This window comes from Psammomys obesus, unplaced genomic scaffold, assembly GCF_907164565.1.
Source record: "Psammomys obesus unplaced genomic scaffold, mPsaObe1.curated_primary_1811, whole genome shotgun sequence".
In the NCBI taxonomy this organism is placed as follows: domain Eukaryota; kingdom Metazoa; phylum Chordata; class Mammalia; order Rodentia; family Muridae; genus Psammomys; species Psammomys obesus.
The window spans coordinates 2297139-2321438 of record NW_026596415.1 but is presented as its reverse complement, the minus strand read 5'-3'; the positions used below and the strand labels follow the sequence as shown (position 1 = coordinate 2321438).

The 24300-nt window shown below is 43.3% G+C and overlaps 1 protein-coding gene across 2 annotated transcripts in view; it reads left to right on the top strand.

Annotated features, from left to right (window-relative positions):
- Shisa9 (shisa family member 9) overlaps positions 1–24012 on the top strand; it is a 328640-nt gene extending 304628 nt beyond the window's left edge. Inside the window, exons 4-5 of one of the 2 annotated variants that reach the window (XM_055597760.1) lie at positions 6402–6449; positions 20468–24012. In XM_055597760.1, coding sequence (XP_055453735.1) covers positions 6402–6449; positions 20468–20847 — 428 coding nt within the window. In that variant the 3' untranslated portion in view covers positions 20848–24012. The remainder of the gene's footprint in view (positions 1–6401; positions 6450–20467) is intronic. The other variant, XM_055597761.1, reaches the window with a different exon arrangement.
- Positions 24013–24300: the final 288 nt, after the last annotated feature.

The following is a 24300-nucleotide window of genomic DNA, read 5'->3' as shown; positions in this document are numbered from 1 at the left end:
TATCTATCTATCTATCTATCTATCTATCTATCTATCTATCTATCTATTTGTCTACCTACCTACCCATCTGGAATCAGGACTCCTGCAGCTGCTTCCTCTGATGTAGATAAATCCTCCTTTCCTGTGTAGGGCAGGGTGGCCACCTCTTTAATGAGGACTCTTTCCTGGAGAGATAGGCCCAAATGCCCATGTGGTCTCACTTATGTGAGATCTCCTTCAGCATTCCCCATCTTCCCTGGGTAATCCTTAGGATGCTCAGATGGAGAATCTGGTCTATTAGTTTTACCAAAGTAACCTCCATCACCCACATATCCCCTGCCATCTCCAAGAAGCTTAGCACAGGTAGCTTCTTTCTTTCATTTCCTGGTGAAATGAAAGACTCTAGACTCTAGAGCTACCTAGGTAAATTAGGTTTTTACCAAGTATACAACACTACATTTGCCTTCCTTGTATATATGGTCTCAGCAATCCATGGGAGAAAACTCCTTATGGAGCATTCTTCTCCGCGAAAGAATTGATTATCAGGAGTCTGCATCATGGAACAACTCCCCTCAGATGGAATTTTATTTGATTGGTTGGCAGAGTTCTTTCTGCCTTTCTGGTTCTTCATTTATTCTTACACAGTTTTGGTTCCAATAAATGTTGGTTGGTTAGAGGAGGCCACAGATACACTGTCTTTTATGACCAGTTGTTCATCTTCTTTTCTTCCAGCCCTTCAGTAGAGATGAGATAGTAGATACTCTTTGATGAATTCAACTATGAAATGTCCTAACCCCAGTATCCAAGGTTCAGACACTACCATGTGGCTCTGATGTTTGTGGTATCTAAACTTCATACTGATAAAAATATTCATAAAGCAAGTGTATTGGGACCTCAAATAAGGCAATGTAATTAATGTTTGTATCAGAAATCTAAGAGCTCTTTGTTTCTTAGTTTTCTAGGCCTTCAGAATGGAATAATTAGAGGAGATTGAGCCAAATGTATGGCACCAAGGTCACCAAAGTCATATTTAATAAAGACCCAGGCTTCCCTAAAGCTTTAGCCTGGAACAGCATTCCTTGCTCATTACCCACATCTACTGCTTTATTTCTTTGCCTCCCCAACCCCTATAAAACACCCCCTTTTATGATTTATAGCCATCAATGTTCTTGATTTCACACTGTGATCTTGCATATCCTGTACATCTTAAGCATCCAGTGTTACAAGGAAGGGAGAGGTACAGCTGCCAAAGAGAGCAGGTGAGTGCCTTACTGCTCACACAGCTGCAGCAACCTGCAAACACTTCTGGCCCCACCTCCTTTTCTGAACCGTGCCATTCAGGGATAAATACCATGTGTTGTGATATGTGATGCTTCTTTAGACATTAAAAATAATCAACCCAGATGTGTTTTGTTTCTGTGAGAAGCAGTCAGATTATCCCATGCAGCTCACTTCTTTAACTTTGAGCTCCCCCACCAGATACTTAGTAGCTGGTAGGGTAAATAATTGATGAATGTTCCCACACAGCTCCTTGATCCCTCCCAGGATTTCTTCAGGGTTGCTTTAGACAAAAATGTCTGCAGAGCATTTGGAATGAAATTTGCAATATGAAAATATGTTTGGCACTCCTTATGTAACCCTTTCTTCTGCAACCAGAAACTCCTGGAATATTTGTTGCCTGATTGACTGAGCTTGCCTTTGACAAAAATCAAAGACTAGCTGGATTTTAAGCAATCATCCTTGTATCTTGTAGCAAATGAAAAGCTCTTTCTTGGGATTTTTCTTCAATCTAGTAAATGGCTTCCTCTCTTTCCTTGGATAGTGGTGGTTTTCTTGGTCTTTAAGAGTGGTGGATGGTCTGGGTCTCCTCTCAGTGGAGGAGTTTATGGCTGAGGAACTGCCTGACCCAGTGGCTCACTAGGACTCAGAATCAGCCTGCATCAGTGAACTCAAAACCCATAATAAATGTCCTTTCAAGGGTTCTTTATTAAGGTGTAATGCAAACCTGGTGTGAGCAGGGAAATGCATTCAGCAGAGGGTCATTAGCACCCAGGAGCAAGGCTGTTTAAAAATGGTTTCCCATCTACTCTCTGCAACCTCCCAGGGCCAGACTCACTGTATAAAAACTCTCAATCCAGTGGACAAGGGAGGCCTAGCCAGCTCCCACTGTTAACTGCCAACTTCAAAACACATCCTAGGAAATAAATCTGCTTTGAAGACGTTACTATCCAGGACATCAGGTACTTAACAGAGGCTCCAGTCTAGGCTGCGCTCTGCTCTTGCTCAGCTGCATGCCACTGAGCAGCCACTGAAATGCCCCGACTTCCACTTCATATGATAAACAAGGAAGCAGAGTAGATGGTCCCCTAACACCACTCTGATTTTTTTAAATTGTAATACTGAACCATCCCATCTCATCTAGAACAACTGTGGGCAATGAAACATTCCATTATTCACTGCCAGTGCTGGTAGAAGGTCAGGTCTGAAGAAAGGCTTGTAAGCATTTTTTTTTATCCCTGATTTAGACCCCAAACCTACCTGCCTTTGTCTCTCATTCTAATTTTGCTGCTTTATTGAAATCACCCCATTCATACTTAGAGAAAACTTTCTTCTGTTAGACTTGAGGGCCTTGACACATACTATCTGGGCATATCAGGCATGTGACTGTGGAGTGATGTTTGTTCCATGGTGGGGGGGGGGTCACTGCTCACCTATTGGCAAAAGACTAGCACACAAGGGAAATGCCAAGAGGTGAGCCACACAGGACTCTGTGGGGAAACACATCCTGAAATGCAATATCATTCATTCATTCATTCATTCATTCATTCATTCATTCATTCGTTTATTCTCCAGGTGTCCCTTGGGAACTTGGTGCCCCTTGATTATAGGAGACACTGAGGCACCCACCCACAGTATCTCCTCAGTACGCAGCACCATGTGGGGCATTTCAAGTACCAGTGCCCTCTGTCAAGCCAGTGAATTGACATGTGATCGACATCCTGTCAACTCACCTGAGGTGACTAGCAAGAAGGAAGAATGTACATGCAACTAACATTGGTTAGGACTGAGTTTTAAGCTCTGACTCAAGCATTATTTCTCTCAAGTCGATGGGTTCATAATCACACAGAGAATGGCTTAGATGGAGTCAGTGATTCAGCCCGGGAAAAATGTCTTAATATGCAGTAACTACTTCAGCCCATTATGTTTTCCTTTCCAGAAGAACTGCCTGCCAGCCATATCTTTCTAATCTCCCAAATACACAAAGACCTTGATTGGCACACATTTTGATTGGAGGGAGAGAGCAGAATCCATATTCTTGACATCAGTTTGGAAAAGCTATACATGCTGTAAATTAGTTCACATTAGGGGCCTGCTAAAAAACAAATGGGTAAGAAAACAAACAACAAATTTCTTTTCTGTGGATCCAAGAATTGGCAGAACCAGCCCAAGCCACCTCCCTTTGCCCACCTACAGTCTGGAAGAAATGGGATGGCCAGATGTGTGAGTACTGCCACCCACCCGAGGGCCTGCGCCACTCACCTGGCTCCCTTCACCAAGGCTGAGGCTGCAATGTGGCTTTAAACCGTTTGGAGATGTTTCCACCTGAGGTGGAAGCTGAGAAATGTGCCTTATGTCTTGACATGGGTAATATTCCCTTCCCTGCACTGTGTGCAGGTGCAGGGCGAGGACTCGGTCTCCTCATAGGATGGTGTGAGCAACGTAGAAGTGTCCCTGAAGAGAGTCCTGGAGACCACCTAGTGCTTCAGAGATGGAGGACTCCTAAGGTCTGGGAAAACTCCCTCTCATTCTGTAATCAAACATGCCTGCATTTATCTCCCATTTGTCCTGATCCAGTTGTCCCAGGTTTCTGAGGGTCAAACTCCTGAACTGTGGGAGGTCACTGACCTTAGGCCCTTTATGTTGCTCAGTGCAACCTTGGCCACCCAGTATGAAAAAGAAGAAATTTACTGATTTACCAGCATGATGATGAAATGCTGCATGTCTTTATTTGAACCAAAAGATTAATTTTGTATTAAGAAAAATATTTCCCTTTTGCAGTTGACAAGTGATTGATCTCCCAGAATATGCCGCATCTTCCAATAAAAATGTAAAACACCAGCAATAGTGCAGGAATTCTGTCTTTATCCTCCGTGACTATCTCGTACCAAAACCCAAAGAGAAGAATGAGGGTCTCAGCCATGAACTGATTTTATCTGATTTAATTTTTTTAAGTTGCCTGTCATCCTAGACAAATTTCACTGAACTCCAAAGCAGCAGGTACCCAAGGGAGATAGTAAACCAACAATTACTGATGGACAACCTGAGGCTCAGCCTGGCTAAGCAATTGAGCCCACATCCAAGATGCTTCTTCAGAGCTACTTCTGACAATCAAAGCATGCCACTAGGCAAAAGAAAAGCTGCCAAGGCCCATTCCTCTCTCTCCCTACCCTTCTGCGAGGCACACTTGCCACTCTCCCTCCTTTTGTGGGTTCATTGCCTACTTCACTCCTTCTTTCTCTGGCACCCACTGGCCACTTTGCTCCCTCCTTCTGTGAGGCTCAGCTAATACCCCCGATTTTCTGCTCCTTCTGTGGAGCCCATTCCCTATTCCCCCTCTGTCTCTGGGGAAAGGCTCATCAAGAACATCCTCAGTTGTTTTTCCTGTGAAGGTGAAGCTTTCCCAAGATGTTGAGCGTAACCGAGTTATAACATATTTGAAATATACTACAGAGGAGGTAAATTTTTAAGCAGCAAAACACAAAGCTCCTAATTTTTCAATAGTGGTTACTGAAAACCACTTGCAGTTGAATCATCACATCTGCATAAAGGTAATAAACAAGTCAGCACAGCCAAAACTTACACCATTTCCTTCCTGCAGCTCTTGTTTGGTTGAAAAGGTCCACCCCCTTTTAATGAGCACTTCTCATCCCAAAATATTCATTTAATGTCAGTTAATACCACCAAGTATTGTGAGGACTTCAGTGCCTCCTTGGTATCCATGCACGCATCATTGTCAATGGATTCAGAGAAGAAAATTTGCTGCTGCCCAGTCAGGCCTACACTACTCTGACCAGTGAAGCAAAAGGTGACCTTGCCTTTAAGGCAAACTGAGGAATTTGATTCATGGTGAGATGACTTCCTTGGAGACAGACTTGGGTCACACTGATGTCCATGTGACACAGTTTGTGGTCACACTGCTATCCATGAACACAGGAAGATCTAGGGCCCTATGACTATTTCTGGATGACCCTGAAATAGGGGATGAAAACACGGCAAAGCATTGCAGGCAGGGCCCACTGAACTTTAACTCACTGTCCTGTCTCTCCTCCCTGACTGAGTGATGGGGTGTAGAGTTCAGATCCCCAGGGGCTACATGGCAATCTGAAAGTCCATTGGCATAGGAGGCCAGACAGAAATGTTGAGATGGGGCCAAATGTGTGCTCTATAGTCACTCCAGTTCCCTGATTGTCCTTTCTGTTGGCAGCCAGTTAGGTCTCTGTAAATCCTGCAGAAAGTCTGCCCAAGTAGGTTCCCAGGGAAGAAAAAGAGAGTCAGTAACACTCACTTATTGGTCAGGCTTCCAGCCAATGGGATGAGACGGAGGTTGTCCTTTAAATTTTAAACTCAATTTCACAGAAGACCATTAATGAAGGAGTGGTGTACACTCAGAGGTCTTCTCATACTTGTTTATTTTATGAGAAGTCACTTTAGACTCTGTTAATAATATTAGGCCACTCCCCCAAGGGCTCCTGGGCACATCTGGAAGGGAATTAGTTTTATAACTGAATTCTAGCCACACACCTGTCTGTTAAGCAATGCATTACTCATTACTGGATTCTCCGACAACAAGCTTGATCTCTTTAGCTTTGGGGAGAGTTTCCCTACTTAGGAAAACATTACTCTGGGGAAGAGTGAATTCCCTCACTTCCAGCAAAACCTTTCACATTTAGGCATTGTGATAAGGCGGACTGTACCCAAGGCAGCTTTTACAACCACAGGCAGGCAAGTAAGATCCACTTTCTGGCTTGGAGTTTGCTTTAACAAAGGTGTACCCTTTTTCAGAAGAATGTAGCAAAGAGGAAGCACATTCCATCTTTTGACATCTTGTGTGTATATTAGTGAAACCAACATCCCATAAGCCAAAATTTTCTTTCTTTTGTAGTGAGTTGAAATTTATAGCCAGACCTCCTCTGTTGCTGTAGAGTTGGCATGTTCAGGGTATGTTTCTGTTAGGTCTTGTACGAACAGGTGCATACTCAGTGCAAGGCCACACTGGCTCCCTTCCTTGTTCCCTGGGGTCTCTGAGGCCAGATTCCTTGGAGGAGGCTGCTGAGGCAGCAAGCATCACATGGGTGTGAGGGTTCCACAAGTATGGGTTTCCTGGCAACCAGATCAGCATCTCTCGATTGTTATTTTTTTAGGAAATTCTGATGGTGACTGGGCAGTGGCGACACTTAAGTCGCCAAAAGGTACTGTATTCCTTTTTCTGGTTCCTTTGTCCAGGTGTTGTCAAACTCAGCATTAAATAATGAAGGGACAGAGAGTCCTGGTGTTTGTACGTGGCCCAGTCATGTGTGTCTGCCCTGATGGATACCTTTAAGTCTGTGTAATCTCCAATGCAGAGGTGTGTCATGTGGCATGTGTGTGCACATGTGCATGCACTTTGGTGTGGTGTCATGCTTAGGGCCGTTCTCTCCCTTTGCTCACCTCCTATTATCTGTTGTTTTAGGGAAATGCCTCTATGAGAAACATCTAAGGAAAGGCAAGTTCCCCAAACAGAACTACAAAAGCAAAGTGGCAAAAACAAAACATAAGATAAATTAATTTTAAAAAGGATAAATTAATTCTGGAAGTATCACTGGTAGCACGTGGGGAGGTACATGGTTCTTATGGGGAGATAAACACAGCCACATTGTTGACCTTAAGTCTGAAGAATTAGACTTTTAGAGAAAGAAACTTGTTTCCCGTTTTCCCAGCTGAGTGATCTGCAGAACTAAGGAACTTTTGGAGTTGAGTATTGACAAGTTGGGTGACTGTGTCAAGTGGTGGCGGTAACTAATGTATTAATTCTCTACTATATTACATGGCGCTGTCCCTTCACACTCATCATGTTGCTTAATTCTCCAGACACTTTGCTGAGTATTGATACGCCCAATCAGAACTAGATCATGGGTGTCCAAATGAGTAAGAGTCACACTTAACCTAAGGAATACAACAACTAAAGGTGGAATTGTATTTGAGATTATTTCCCTGTGATGCTAATGATAAGTTGTTCCTTATCGGATGAGGGGCAGGAAAAGCTGTCATGAACATCATGAAAACCAACCATGAACATTGCTCTTACTGTTCTTCACTCCTTATACACTGCTGGACCCCACAGTGGAAATAGAGTAGCTGACCCAAAAAGGTAGAGAGAACTCTTTAATGACCTTAAACTGAATAAGAGCAGGAGACAGACAAGACAAATTCTAAACAAGGTACCTGCTGTGGTCATTTTTGCCTTTCAAAACATCATTTTGACTAATCAATGGGAACTAGACTACAGAAAATTGGACTGGGGCTGGGCACACCAATTAGGATACTCTTGAAGGCAGATGGTGTCCAGCTGGTGTAGCTGTAGGATAGAGGAAGAAGATGGAGTGGAGGAATAACTGGGGAGCTGCAGGGGAAATGAGCAAGGGGGTAGATGGAGATAAGGACCACCAGGCAAATGGTTTTCACACGAGCTGCATATGAGCACTCAGTTGCTCAGGATCTTCTGACTCACTGGGTCTTAGATGGAGTTTCAGGAGTCGAACTGTGGCTAAATTCTGGGGTGCTGTGCTGCTGACCTGGGTACTATAGCACCACTGCTGAGGAACGTCTTGCTGGGAGATGAATGCCCTTGAATAAGTACATAGAGTATCTTCTCAAGACTTAAGAGAGAAATGAAGAAGAAATATGACAAAAGCTCCAGACCTCAAAAACAGTTTGGATTAGAAGGTAAGGACTCAATAGTCCCATACCAGGAAAGAGGTTCATGTTTAATGAGAATCCCCTGACTACCAAATTGTTGATGAAAGAGACAGAGTTTTAGGTCTTGCATTAGATAATAATTGCTCACATGTCAAATCCCAGTTTTAGAAATGCAAACAATTTGGAACATGACAGACCTCCTCTTTGAGAGACACACCCTTCCTCCAACTGCCCATGCAAACAAGGCTCTTAGGGTCCCGCCACAGCCCTGAGCCTGCATCTTGGCCTTTGTCAGCCTGCTGTGGTCTGATGCCTTTATACAATATTTCAGGCCACGTCAAAAGCAAAGGCTTGAAAGCTGTTTCCTGCTCAAACCAAAGCACCCCCACCCGGCCTGCTAAGTGAACCTTCATTGATTTTGCCTCATATGGGGAGGAGAAAGAGAGGAAGCACAAAAACAAGAGTAGAGGTTTGTACAGTCAGGCTATCTTCTCATAAGGAAAGCATGAGCTGGCATGTTGGGCTTACCACTCATGAATCCCAGTCCTGCCCTTGATTTGTGATTCTTGGTACATTCAGCCATTCAACTCCTCAGCCTGTATTTTCTTCGATCAGGTGCTGGCCAGACCTGACCCTGCTTAGCTTCTGAAATGAGACTTGATCGGGCACAGTTCAAAGCAGTATGGCTATAAACTGTAAGCCCTGATTTCCTGACCTGCAAAATGGAGGTAATCGCTCCAGATACTTCCTGGATGGCTGCAAATGGAGTAATGCTTTAAACACATGCCATAGTCCCCAGCATATAGAAAGTGGTAAATGCCTGCAGATATTACTGGCATCATTTTGCTACTACTATCAAGTGAGAAAAAGTCTGAGGCTCTGGAAAATTTTACATCAATGAAAAGCTGTTAATCTTTGTTTAACTCATCATTTCCCAAACACCTTTGAATCAGACCTCTTAGATTTTGAGGCAGAGCAGTTGGCATTGGAAGAGCCAGTTGTGAGGGTGCTGTTGGGAGCCCACTGTAGAACACAGGGCGAATATGGTGAAGAAGACAGAAGGCGGGTCTCTCCTGGAGAGGCTGGGTAAGAAAGTGTAGCTATGGTGGCAAACTCTCTAAAGATAGGTGCTTTTTCCTGCTACTTGTGTTGCTTTTGATTCACCTTGTGAGAGAATCATGTCTGCTAGGACAGGAAATGACACAAGGAAGTGGCAGACACCACATTTATCTTTTAGCTCTTCATGAACATCACCTGCAGTCATCACTGATGTTGGCTCACTCATGCTGAATCCTGGGAATTCCAGGTGAGCTTGTGCAAAAACCACAAAAGGAAGACACTGCTTCAAGCTCACAATCAAGTGGAAGCCAACTTTCGGGAAACTTTTCTAAATGAATATGGATCTTCCAGAGCTACACTGAGGCACCTAATAAGAAAGAACCTGCCAGCGCAGTGCTCCAAACACCTAATCTGAACGACTGCCAGGTTTTTTGGCTGGAGTCAGCCAACCAGTTATCCAACCACGTATGTGCTCTGAACTCCTGTTTCTACCATTGCTAAAACAGGCAATCAGAGTATTCATTCTCCACGGGGTTTGTGGAAGTAACTCCATGAGGCTGTGCAAGTGAATGTCTTAGTGCAGGGCTTCATTTACGATAGGTTCAGAGTACACATAGAAGCAGCCAGTGCTTCAAAGGTCTCTATTCAGCTCTTCAGAAATAATTCTTAGTATTGGTAGAGGAGCCTTCTAGAAAACTCCATCCCTATCCCTCATGAGATAATCTGGTATTGCCTATGATTACACGAGAAAATTTCATTTCAATGGGATGAAGACTGAGACCCAGACGGGGACATAGGAGTTTAACAATGAAGCGCTGGAGATATCAGCTGCAAATCTAAGCTGTGAGTCCACCCACCCCTAAGGGCCTGGGCCTCCAGGTGTGTGTGCTGGGGGAGGTCCTCAGCACATTCTTCCGTTAAAATACCTATCTAGATCTGCTATACTAAAGTCTTGCCACCCTGTCTAAACCAAATTCTGACTGCAAACGCAAACACATAATCGATGCCCTAGAGCAGCAGTTTTCACATGCCAGCCTTCTCACGAGGCACTTCCCCTCATAACTCAACAACTTTTAGTATGTGTTCTCAGAATTGTAACTATTACTACAGTCGATTTTAGATCATTTTCATTAACTCAACAAAACAAAATAGGCCTGTTAGTTGTGTCTCTCCAAACCCCAGCCCTAGGCAACCAACACATGTATTTTTTATCTTGCTGAAAAATATATTCCTCATGGTAGTTAAAGCTACATCACAGCTGAAAGAACGCTGTGGGAGGGGCACAGTCTTACATATTTTACATATTTTCTGTGCTGCAACTAGGGATTACAAAAGAGTGACTTGACAATCAAGATGCACAGCATCTCTAGGTCTTAATTCCTTTAGCCTTTCTTGAAGATGCTTTAACTGTGATCATGGAAGTGAAAGGCTAAAAAATTGCTATCTGGCTCATAGTAGTTACTAAACAATTCCTAGTTATTTTTTTCTCTTAAGACAATAGCTATGCCAGGTGTGCTGCACAGCTATGATCCCAGTGCCCTAGAGGTTGGGGCGGGAGGGGGAAGGGAGAATCATGAGTTTTGGACTAGCTTGAGCTACATAGTGAGACAATATCTTAATAAAAACATTAAAAATGAACAAGAAAGGAATGGATAAATGAAGAAAAGAAGGAAGAATGCAAATGTCTGTTAGTGAGAATTGCTCTTCTGAGGGCTGCTCTAGGAGGCACAGGACAAAAGCAAATGTTTAATTTGGTTATATCTTCATTGGACTGCACACAGCCCACAATCCATTCTGGTGACACTCTTGCCCAAAGGCAGCCTTAAGACATTACGTTGTGATATTCTAGCTTTTGCAGTTTCCTGATTCAGGTTTTTAGTTTGGTAGCAAGCAGTAGCATACAGAGCAGAAGGAGGAATGGGACGTTGAGAGGTATTTTTTTTTTTTAAATAAAAGTCAAGTCCCACTCTATCCTCCATTCAGCCCCTTCAACAACACAGGGCAGCACTGGAGCTTTGATGAACCTTCCATGAGAACCCACAAGCCAAGAAATGAGTCTGTAGAAAGAGCTCTCTGGTCTTCATAAAATGCTATCACATCAAGATTGCAATAAAGTTTACTAGTTTAAAAGTGTGTCACTCTGAGCCTAAGCCACCCAGACATTGCAGAACCATCTTGTATGATGCTCACAGCATGCAGTAGACACTTATAAGTGCTGTTGACAATAATGTATTACTAAATGAAGAGGAGCAAAGCATTCCAAGAAAATCATGTGCTTTTCTTAAAATGACTATGAAACAAGAAGTAGAAAAAACAAGGAATCCCACCTAGAAATGCAGGACTTCTCTTTGAAGTGAGTAAAAAACTGACTGATACTTATATCCATTATCTGTCACCATGAAACACCTTGTAACAAAGAGCTCAGGTCTTACAGCTCAGAGTCACCAGGCTCAGCAATTGTTTAGTGGGAGATGGGAGGTTCTTCTGACTTCAGCTGAGTTCAGCCACTGATGGGGTGGCAGGACATTGGCTCATTTAGGCCTTTTTTTTTTTTTTTTTTTTCCTGGAATGATAGAGGCAGCTCAGTTCTCTAAGTTCTCATCCTCAGTGAGGTAGCTGAGACCAGCTCCGGTGATGATGGAACCAGAAAGCAGCCAAACCCAGCAAGTGCTTCTGCCAACCTCCATCTTTGTCCTGTCTGTAAATAGTGTTAGTCATGGGGATAAGCTCAGAGCCCAGTGGGAGAGATGAAATAAGAACTTTTCTTTTTGCCTAGCTTTCTTTCTATTTTTTTTTTTTCTGAAGGACTTTAAAAGTCACATGGAGAAAAGTTACTGATACAAAGAAGACCAAAAATTCATTAATATCTTCAACAGTCACAGCACCCCAAATCTCACCATTATGGACTTTAGATCATTCCAGGAAGAGACAATAAAGTAGAAGTCAGTGAATATAGGGTGCTGGACTAAAGAGCCTTCCTTTTCAGTTCCTTCATTTAAACTCACACTTGCATATTTCACTAGCATGCAGGTAGACCTGAAGACAAGCCACACCTTGAGTTTCTAAGGAGAACTATGTCTGTGTAGCAGCAATGTCAGACACACAGGAAGGCAAAGAGCAGACAGTTGACTCTGGGCTGTTTGGTGTCAGGGGCTCTGTGGTCAGCTCTGGCTGGAGCAGAGCCCATGACACCTTTGTTCAGCAGCCTTGCTGAAAATGGAGACTGCACAGCCAGGCAGCCTGAGAAGAAACAAAGAGCGAATCGATTCAGAGGACAGTCAGCTACAATAAAGCAGCTCGTGGCACAGTTTGGAAAGCTTTGAAGCAAAGCCCAAGGCAGGTAGTTCCAGGATCTTCTTCAGCAAAAGCAGTGAGACCTCCTGCCAGGGGCCTTCAGAGTTAAGGCAGAAAAAGATCAGGCCTGAGAATGGCACTTTCTGCTTTTGTTTTTGTTCTTTTTCTCTCTTAGAGAGGCTTGCTGCAAGAAAGATGTGGTGTTCCATGATGATAAGCAAGATACCTTAAGCGTCATTAGGACCAGGCTCAAATGTAATCCTCTCTCCTTGCAAGGCCCAGAACCAAGTAAATGGGACTAATTTGCCATGAAGAGACGTCTTCTTATCTCTGCTGTGGCCCTGCTTAGCAGCCCTCAGACAGATCAGCTCTCCTTTGCTTTTCTTGTTCCTGCTGTTGAGACAGCCTGGGGAACCTGGATAGCTTTACAGAATGAATTTCAAAGGCGAGAAGATGCAAGGAACAACCTGAACTGTCTGCCTCTTAGTTTTTAATTTTGCTTGTGAAGGAGGAAGGAAAAAGGCTGAGACCCAGAAATCATTTCTATGGAAGTTAAAGTAAATATTGCTTAACATTACTGAAAGCTGTGTGTTTCTCTGCCATGCCCTAGTCCCAGGATGCCGGGGCAGCTCTTGGCTCTATGTGGTCAACAGGGAACCCAGGTTACACTACTCTTGCAGCGTTAGATTCCTGCTGAGCCCCCACTGTTTGCACTGTCAGAGTTGGTTGGTCTCACACAGTATGTTACTCAGCTTTCCCTCACTGTGACAAAATACCTGAGGGAACAGCTCAAAGGGAGAAAGGGTTAATTTTTGTTTCAGATGTTTTGTTCATCTCCACTTGGCTCTGTTGCTTTGGATCTGTGGCAAAGGCAGAGAGAATGAGCTGGAGCAGCACTGCTTGTATCCTGGTGGGTAGAAGGTTCCCAGTTCTATGTCCTAAGGTTGCCACTGTCTCTCAATGGTGCCATCAGCTGGCCAGAATTTTTATTGCTATGACAAAACACCTGAATTCATAGTTTCAGTCCATCATGGCTAAGCAGTTCACAGTATGGTAGCCAGGAAGGAGGGAGGGATGGAAATTCTTATTTTCATTGTAATGCTCTGAAATTCATTATTGCAGTCCTGTCATTCAAGATTAGGGGAATAATGATGTGGCTTTCAGGAGCTTCATGTGGGATTTAGAAACTACAGGTTGACTCCTTGTTATCTTGGAAAGTGACTGCTGATCTTTGAACAGAGGGGCAGTGACGATGGAACAGAGACTATGGAGGGGTACTGCCTGCTTGCTTGCTCCTCATGGCTTGCTCAGCTTGCTTTTTTATACACCCCAGGACACCAGCCAAAGGGTGGCATCACACAAGGCAAGCTAGCCTTTCTGGTGCTAATCATTATTAAGACAATCCCTACAGACTCCCTCACAGGCCATCTGATGGCCTCTTTTTAAGTGAGACTCCTCTTCCCACATAACCCTAGCTTGTGTCAAGTTGACTAAAAGAATTCGACTGGAGCACCAGGTAAATAAAAGGAATAAAGACAAAAAAAAAAGCATGTGGATGAGATCACATACACAGTTAAGGCATGCTGTTACTCAGGACACTGATAAGAGCTGGGAAGTCAGGAGGCAGACTATGTCAACACAGTCTCCTAGGTTTAGTCTCTAACTCCTCCTGTCTCCATTTGACTTTATTCTACCTCCTCTGAAATATGTCTGCTAAAGAATGCCCAAGCCTCTGCAGGCTTTTAGGCAGACCTATGAACCTTACCTTGCCAGCCTGAGAAATAAATGCTTAACTGCTGCTCCAGTCCTTCAATCTCTGGAAAGAACAGACCTCTCAGTCTTATGTGACATGAACTGGATGACCAGGTAATGAAATAGCCTGTACACCTCTAATGTATTAGAGAATGACACTAGGGTAGTTTTCCATCAAAGTTTTCTTTCCTCATCAAATACAACATATCACATCCCAGCTGTGCACAAGGCACTGGGCTTGATGTTTGAACAGTAGAAGTGAGAACAGGTACTCTTTACCTTATATTCTAGCCAAAGGGAAAAGAAAATGCTAAGAAAGATAATTTCATACAGCAATGTGAATGATGGTATAATAGGGGACATCAGGGGAAATGTCTCTCTTAGACTAGCACGAGGGCTGTTAGGAGGAAGTAGATGTTGGTCAGAGTGGTGAAAAATGAACATTTGACTAGGATAACCAGGAACGAGCTTCCAAGGTCTCCAGCCAGTAATCTAGTAAAATATTTCTATGTTTAAGAATAGAAAAGAATCCATATAGCCTGGGTAGAATGGTGCCTTGAGATCATGTCTACTCAGAAGCTCAGGCTGTGAACACATATGCAAATAAGGTCTTTGGAAATGTCACTAGTTTAAAAACAAGGGCACAGTGGGTTAATGTGGGTACTTAACATAATGAATAAGACCATCCAAGAAGAGATACACCTGGAAACACACACACACACACACACACACACACACACACACACACACACAGAGAGAGAGAGAGAGAGAGAGAGAGAGAGAGAGAGAGAGAGGAATAGGTTGACCTTGTAAAGCCAGAAGCTGTGAAGCAATGGACACCCCAAATTGGACACCCCAAATTGCCAGCATCCAAAAAAAAAAGAAAAGGCAGAGCTTCGAGAGGAAGAAGGCATGTTTCTTGCCACCATGGTAACTCAGATTTCTGACCTCTAGAACTGGAAGAGACTACATTTTTGCTGTCTAAAGCCAGTCAGCTTGTGGTACTCTGACACAGCAGCCTTAGGGAAAATACATTCTGTGGTGGGTTTCTGTTGGTGTGGCATGGAGGAGCTCGTGCAAAGATCAGGAGCCCAGTCACGCACACCTCGGGGCCACAGCAAAGAATGCAGACCCTGTGTTCAAATGTAATGGGAAGATTGACCGATATATCTCATATCATTGATCTAAAGACAGAGGCAGGCAAGGGATAGTGAAACTCTGGTGGGGGACACTGCTTCCCAGGGGAAACCCATCACCCATTCACCTGGTGCAGAAATGCACCAGGTGAAAGCAAGCTATAAGAAGCCCTCCTGGGGATTCCTTTGACCTAAGGAGAAGAGGTAGGTGGGAGAGGAGACCGCCCCCTGAGGCCCACAGCTGCGCAGCTTGTCTTGGAAACTGGTTGGTATCTTCACACTGTTTCCACAGAGGCAGAGTTTTTTTTCCCACCCTGCATCTGTACAAGTATCTGCTGCTCATTAAGAATGAGACAGATGGAGAAGGTGCAGTTTATTTTACTGCCCTGACTCCCTCAAGGCAATTAGGCTTATTGGAAGAAAAGCACCCTTTTCTTTCTTTCTCTCTTTCAGGTAAAGAGAAAATCAAAGTAGAGAGTTTTAATGTTGCTGAGTGGCCACATCTGTTTCTTGGTCGGCTTGTCAGCCATCTGCCCATGAGATGGTGAGGCTGGTTAGGTTAATGCATTTGCTAATGGGGCTTACAAGACTGCTCAGTGAATCTGGCATTTCCTTCACTAGGTGCTTTGTGATATATTAAAGTAAGAACCACACTGCATGAAGTGGCCAGGTAAGCAGACCCCACACTTCTCTCCAGAAGGAAGAGACCAGAGTACCGTGGGGGGGGGGGCTTCATGGCAACTGCTCTGCCAGGTGAGGATGGTTCACCCAGCTAGCCTCCAATCACTGCCCTGTGGTGGAAATCATCTTAAGAACATTCTGTGGAGGTGTCTGTTCTATTCCTGGGTCCTAAGGCTACGTCTGTACTTCACATCTCTAAAACAGCCCAGAGCACCATGGAAGGATCTGGTCAGACACATCAGCAGGCATGGATGAGAAAATCTTGCCTGTGGGACATTAGATGATAATGGTATAATTTTGCTTTCTTTTCTGTACCACCTGGATGTTTCCATTTCCCAAAGCTACCATGCTCTTTCCCATCATAAGGTTTTGCGAAATTCTGCTGTGTATCAATTATAAAGTGATTATAACAGTACAGATGGTTCCAATACCTAGTGGCTCAGTGTAGCCAGCATTCATTGGGATCATGGTTCGGAGCTACTTTTAGCCTGGTGGGATGCCCTGGGTAGGGCTTCCTCAGGCTGGCGCTAGCTACCTTGTTCAGGAGGATGGTAGCACTAGCTCTCTAGTCACTGGAGGCTGTCAGCTGTATTGAATGTGAGTAGTGGTTCTGTGGGTTTCTTATCCTCCAAGGATAAGAAGCCAGGCTTCACATAGAAGGGGGTTCAAGCGGCTGCTCCCAGAGGCTGCTACAGTCTAGTCAAAGCAGGCAACAAAAGCAGGACCAATTCAAGGTGTGCAGAAATAAACTTTGCCTCCTGATGGAGAAAGCTTCAGAGGACAATGAAGATTCCCTCATTTGGCCAGCTTAAAGATTTCTACATGGAAGCCTGCCCTGACCACTACTCATCTCCTATATATTCTCTAATGGAGTAACTGGGCCCTCAGCCAACAAGGCAGGAAGGACGAAGGAAAGAAGCCTCAAAGGAAACAGATTGGTTTTGATAGATGCCTACTTTATGCCTAGTAGGCTGCCTGGTACATAATAAGTACTCAATAAGCCAGGCATGGTGGCACACACCTGTAATCCCAGCACTCTGAGAGACAGCGGCAGGCAGATCTCTGTGAGTTGAAAGCCAGCTTGGTCTACAAAGTGACAAAGATAGCCAAGGTTACACAGAGAAACCCTGTCTTGAAAACGAACAAACAAATAAGTACTCAATAAATATATGTTGATTGTAATTCTGTGCTGTATCAGTAAGGCAGGAAGTAAGTAAAATATATGTACAAGCAGTTATATTGTGCTCTGGGAATTACTGTATGTAGTATATGTATCCCATATGCATTATTATTCATAATAACTCTGACTGTATTTAATGCTATCCTCATTCTAGCCTAAGGAGACAAGCATAAGGTGTTACCTGGCATCCCACAGTGCCAGGTTTTAAAGTCCATATACTTTTTGATCTACACTTCCCAAGGTGCTCCCAGGATTAGGTTCATCAGTGGACTTGGGGAGGGGCATGCATACAGAAACAGGAGGGAGGGTGGGATCGGGAGGGGAGAAGGGAGGGGCATATGGGGGGATACAAAATGAATAAAGTGTAATTAATAAAAAATAAAAAAAGTTAAAAAAAAAGATTGGGCATGGAGGAAGCTGTGAGAACCTACCCTTCTTCACTGACATCTCAAGAGTCAGGTGCTCTCATGTTTAATTTTCTTTAGAATTTTCCGAGAAGGCACTGCCTCCTTCATACTTACTTTTCTTCTCTTGTCAAATTGGGAACCTTTGAGCCATGTTCTGAACAGACCTTGCTTAGTCTAATGTCTGAGAAGTAGGAGTATGAAATGAGTGTGCTAGGTCATGACCAGGTACATAATGAAGACAAGTGAGATTTTCAGTAAGAGATGACTGGGAGGCAAGTAGAAAGGAATTTCTCCATCATACTCTTGACCAGATGTGCTGCACTGTGCTTTATGATATTTTACTTGTATATTACCACTGAATATTTAAATGTCCAATATTTGCTAAAAACCAAACTGCACATTGTTGTGGAAGGGCAGATGAAACACAAACGTGGCCTTGTCTTCTTGGGGTTCTAATGAGTAAGATAAACAACAACGAATAAAGTGTTGAACAGCTGTAGAGTGGGAGCAGTGAGAAACACCTCTGAGAAGAACAGATTATGGAGGGATCCTGCCCACTGACAGTGCCTAGAGAGGTCTCTCAAGTGGGAGGTAGTCAAGGATACTAGTAGTGAGTTGGGAAGCCATTGCATCCCCCCTTTTTAATATAAACTATGTGTACCACTATGATGGATGCCAAAGTGCTCCCGGGGTTCTCAAGCCTGGCTGTGAGTTAAGATTGGTGGCCTGGACTTAAAGACAAACAGTGTCTGGGCTGACCTTTCAGGTATTCTTATTAAGCATGTTTAGAGACAGTTCTGGGTGCTGAGTACCTGTTTCCTTAATGCCATGTAGTTGCTTTTATTTTCAGGATTTAGCTACTAGTTGTAGGGTCATTTCGTGTGCTTGGATTTGATAGTCTCCTAATTTGTATGGTAGCAGCCATGTACAGAAGTCGTAATCCCCATCTTTTCTACTTTTATGTAGGAGAGATCAAATGATAAAAGAACACAGAGCTGTGGTGACTGAACTTCTGTGACACACACCTGTAATGCTATGTTAGCAGCATAGTAAATGAACCAACAAGTACTTCTGATTGGCAGTGAGATACAGTTCCAAAACCATATCGCCAAGAAATGAATCTAAAATTATAAAGAATCTGAATAAAGAAAAATAAATAAGGCTCCACCTCTAGATGGACTACAAACAATGGCTCTTGAGAAAGGGAGGATAGGTCTCCAGGAGAGCCCCTTAAAGGTTATCCATCAAGTCCCACATGGTCAGTCCCAATGCATATACATATGAGCAACCCTAAGGGAACTCCTCAGATTGTGTGTATGTCACACATGCATGACAATAACAATTGAAGAAAAAGGAATTTGAAGGAGTTAAAGGGAATATGGAAAGAGTTGGGATGGGGAGAGGGAAGAGTGGGAATGAAATAAATACAGCACCCATTTAAGAAATTCTCTAAAATAAAGGAAAAAGAGAAACTGAAGGAAGGAGGAGGGGAGAAAGGACAAGATCATTCAGTGAAGGATGGATGTGGTCAAACAATGAAATTTGGTTCAAATCTTAATATTTGGTAAAAATCAAGAACCTTAACCATATTTATCCTCTGTGAAGAGTCATTCTACCTTGGGTAGTCCAGACCAGGGGTCATCCAACTTCTCGTAAAGGGTTGAGAAGCCTATATTCAGGTTTTATAGTGACTGTCTGCCATGGCAACAGCAGCCAAGGGCAGTAGGTAAATGAATGGGCGTGCCTTTGTTTTCAAGGAAATATTATTTATAACAACAAATGGTCACTAACTTCAGCGGTTCTCAGGGGGCACTGTTTGCTAATTTGTGGTGCAGATTAAAAATATGTTTTAAAATTAATCTTAATTCACAAAATCTGAGTAAAAAGATTATCATTTCTATTTTATAAAAGCAGAAAATTAGCATAGCTTAACTTTTCATCAGTAAGGCGTTGGTTAATTGTGATAGTTGATGAAATATTACATAGTCATAGAGATGTTGCTTGTTAGTTATAGCAAGCTAGGGGATGCTCCCTGGACTACTGCAGGAGGAAGGAAGCTGTTTACATAGTAGTGGTGGCTAAGATAGAAACACAGAGTGCTCAGTACACAGCAGATCACTTAGCCTTGCACATGACACCATGAAACACACTTTTTTGTTTTGAGTATTTTCCTTATGCAGAAGTGGGTAGTGGTAGAACTTAAGACAGTCAAAGTTACACTTCTAGCTGTTTGCAGAACTGGGATTTTTAGCATAATACTACTGAATGCTTAAAGCAAAAACAAAAGCAATCATACAGACTAGTAAAAATCCAGGAAATCCAGGTAGGGAAATGGCTCAGTTGCTTAAGTGTTTTATGTACAAGCTGGGGCACCTGACTTTGAGCCCTAGAAACCACATAAAATAGTAAGTATAGTGCATACTCCTATACTCTGAGTGCTGGTGATACAGAGCCAGGAGAATCGCCAAGCTTTTGTGGATGGCCATCTGGCAGAATCTGTGAGTTCTGGTGAAAGTGAGAGATCCTGCCTCAAAGAACAAGATGGAGAGCAATTGAGAAAAACATCTGAAGCTGATGTCTGCCTTCATATGTTTCCAACAATAGACATACAATCTAGAAGAGGCTAGATGGAAACACATCCACCTTTTGACACGGCTGTTCTTGAGTGGTAGAGTGTTCTCTCTAGTGAGGATTATTATTTTAGTAATGAAGAAACAACACTTGAGTGTTAGAAAATCCAAGAGCAAGTGGTGTGGAACTGTGATGGGAGAAGTGGTTAATTGGGGTGGTCTAGACATGTTTAATCGGTTATCCCTTTAAACCTCTTGTTCCCGGTCTGGACTGTGGAAAGGGCATGGTGCCACGCTTGCCTGTGTCTTGTTTCAGGTGGAGTCCTGATTGTGTCTGTTTGGATTGTCAGCCCATGTTTGCAGTATTCTCAAATTGACCTGCCTAACCCCTAACTCTTTCTTTTCTCTCCCTTGTTTTTGCTCTCTTCTCTATCCACCAATCCCACTGTGCAGCTGACAAGGTTAGTGACGACTTCTACACCAAGCGAAGGCATCTGGCGGAGCTGGCTGCCAAGGGCAATCTCCCTTTGCACCCTGTAAGAGTGGAAGATGAGCCCCGGGCCTTCAGCCCAGAGCATGGGCCTACCCAGCAGAATGGACAGAAGTCTCGCACCAACAAGATGCCCCCTCATCCCCTGGCCTACAACTCTACCGCCAACTTTAAGACCTGGGACCCCAGTGACCAGTCTCTGCGGCGGCAGGCTTATGGCAACAAGGGCAAGCTTGGCATAGCAGAATCGGGCTCTTGCGACCCCTTGGGGACTCGCACCCAGCACTTCCCACCCACACAGCCATACTTCATCACTAACAGCAAAACAGAAGTGACTGTCTGAGCTTTCACTTCAGGTAGTACCTGGAGACCATACTCAACTGAGAGAGGCAAAAAATACCATCCCATCTGTACTTTCTTGGCCCTGTCCAACCCCCAGCAGATACACACACTCTGTTCTACAGGAACCAACCACAGACATACTTGTGATATGGAATCATGCTTTTCCTGGGTCATGCCTAATATGCTCCCACAGGCAGCTGAGCAAATGAAGCATGGACATTCAGCAATACAGCAGAGGGAAACTTTCAGCTTCAGGCCCAAATTGTGGGGGCTCATTTTCCTTTTCTCCCTAACCGGAAACTGAAATCCATTATAACAAATATATATAAGTAGCACAATTTAGACAAACTGCCCATGGAGAGTACTCTGTACCCTATGTTATGTCTTTCCAAATAAATGGAAGAGGGTGGGAACACAGGCAGGGGTGGCTGCAGGGTGCTTGGGAAGAAATTTGCTCATGTCACAAGCATTTCCTAATCCCAAAAAGTGATGCTGACAAAAAATAGTGATGAGTGTGAGGCAGTAGTGGACCTGAAGCAGTACACTGATGAAACATTGCATACCATCAAAGCTGAAAGCAAAGCAAAAAAAAAAAAAAATAAAAATAAAAAAATCACAAAGTAAATATTCTCTAAGACCACCATCAGTGATGGGAAGGAAAGAACATTCTAGAGAACTCCCTGAAAAACCACGATGTTGGGAGGGATGGGCTTTTATAATGGCCAGAGGGTCCAGAGAATAATAAAAAAAATGAACTTTTAAATTTTTAAACACATCAAGTGAACAGTATATTAATTTTGTCCAGGGCTTAGGAAATCTGCAGATGGAGAGTTAACAGGAGGTGAGATGGGGACTGAGAAGCCTCCACTTCCTGGTCATCTCCAAGACCTGGAACAATGACAAAAATGTTCTCTATGAACTGTCTGTCCCCAGCGTCCTTTCCTCTTCAGCGTCTTGCTGCCGCTGCTGCCAAACTTCAGCTGCTTTGGAGTGAAAATCTCATAAGCGTGGGTGGTGCCTTCAGTGTTGCCGTTGTTCAAGTGATGGTCTTGTTTCCCAAGTGCATACTCTTGTTCTTTAGCCTCTCTCCCTCCTGTTTCTTCTGCAGTAGCGATGTTCCATCTTTCCTTTGTAGGTGAGCCCAGGCAATTAACACCCTTCGAAGGGGCTGCTACAATGTCAGGGGTACCTAAGAACACTCTCAGATTTCCCTCCCGCCAGATTACCTTCGGAGGTATTCTGTACCATCCTTTCTTACCTGGACTCTTCCAAAGTTGCTCTATAGATTGGTTCCTACAGCCAACAGCCATTGGGTCCCAACAAGGAAAGGTCCTACTAAAAGTTCTTCCTTTAGTGGAAGAACAGACAGGTGCATGGAGAGGAGGGATTTTGTTTAAAGAAGAAAGTCTTTGACTAGCCCTTGAAGCTCTTAGCTAATCCACAGGAACCTTCTAAAAACTCATAGATTTCTTTGGTAAAAATCCGGGTGAAAAAAAGCTGGAGCATTTCATATAATTTTCTGCCTCCTGGGTCTCCCCAACATCACAGCGTCAGCATTCCAGATATTATTCTCCATGTTTCAAGCGACTATGAAGAACCTGGCAATGGATTTAATCTCTCTGGAGCTGTCTCCCATCTGAAGCATGGGAAATTTGGCCTAAGTCAAGCCTTTTCAGTTTTTTAAAGACAGTACTCTGTTCATATTACAGAGGAAATTGGCAACGATTAAACTTTATAAGATTCCCATATAAGAAAAGGTGCAGAGAAACACAATACAGGCGTCAGAGTAAATGTTGAGACCACAGCACTCCCATAGGGTAGTGCAAACTACTGGCATGCACATCTCACTTTGACATGAGTTAGCTATCCCCTAGCAACACATTAACATCCCAGGATTACCATGACACTGAATCCATTCACAGTGAATCCATCTAAATGGATTCACTTTTAATCCATCTTATTTAAAAAGGGAAACATCCGGTCCTCATCACATACAGAACACCAGCGTCCATTGCCATGAATAGACAGTAAGCATCAAGGAAAACATAAAGGCCTCAAAGACAAAACTCTAGTGAAGGTCTAGCCTGTTCTCTTCTTTCCCTTAAAGACATTACTGTAGTTAAAGATACTGGTACCCAAGAGGGTTTCTCCTCGGAATAATTAGCAAAGGAGAAAGCAGATGTTAAAAAACAAAACAAAACATTGTGTCCCATGTCCATAAGCTACCTCCACAATGTACAATTTGAACGTACTAGTGCCATACAGCCGTACTTCAAGAAATACTGGGTTGATTTACTTGAGAGATTCTTTCCAGGTCAAGTTCTGCAACCCTTTTCCTCCTTCTAGATCATATTTTTCCTCCATTCCCTTCATCTCCTCATTATGTAACTCCAATTTAAAGGTCTTTCTTGATTCCTAGTCTATATTATCCTATTTCTTACTCATTCTTTTTTTTTTTTTTTTTTAAGTAAACATCTTCCAGTGAGCTTGGCTCCTTGGTCTGCAAGTGTAATTTTGACTTCGAAAATACAGTTCAACGACCAACATGTACATATACTTCCCAGGCGTGGGCAGCTCACACAGTGCTTGTCTTATTACTTCCTATATGACTTTGAGAGATGAACTGAAGGGGACAATCAGTAGGGAAGGTCTGTTTAGTCTTTGGCTTCCTCTTGGAAAGGTAGATAAACCTTATGATACTGAAAAAAAACATGAGCGATAGAATAATTGATGGCTGTCATGTAGCAAGGCTCCTGTAACCAGTGTAGGGAGAAATAAAAGAGAAAAATAAGATTATAATATTGTTCTTGCCTCTTTCTATGTGACCGCCAATTTCTAACCCCATGGGACCAGAACATGGCTTCCTTCACCTTTCTGGAGTGTCTCAGCCTCCATCTGCCTTGGGCTCTGCCTGGAATTCCCATCTAACTTCCCCCAGTTTTTTTGTGTGTAAATGGAGCATATTTTATGTGCAAATATTTTAGTAACCGTATGTTCTGCAAGTAAACCTGTGTTAACACTTGTCACACTGCAGAGTTTATGATACAATAACACTTCCTACAATGAAGAAAAAAAAACCATTTGTTTGTTTTCTAAGAATGTTTATTTGTAAACATATGTATTCACTATATTAATATGAATTTCTTACCTGGCAATAAACTGATTATATGTGATGCTGTAGGTGTCTTCTCATCCTTCTTAAGCTCTCAGAGTTTCTGCTAGGAATGTATTATAGCCACTCAGCACTGAGTGTCGAGGCTCACATATTGATCCTCTCAGGGAGTGGAAGCTCATAATTGTCAGCAATTTACACAAGATATACAGGTTTATTGTTTAGTCTTTTCCTAAGTATGCAGATGTCAAAGTTAACTGTGTCCTTACATATGGCATTGCTGGGTCTCTTCAGTGTCACTAACCTCGTGTTAATGGCAAAGAACCTGGCTGAGCTTCAGAC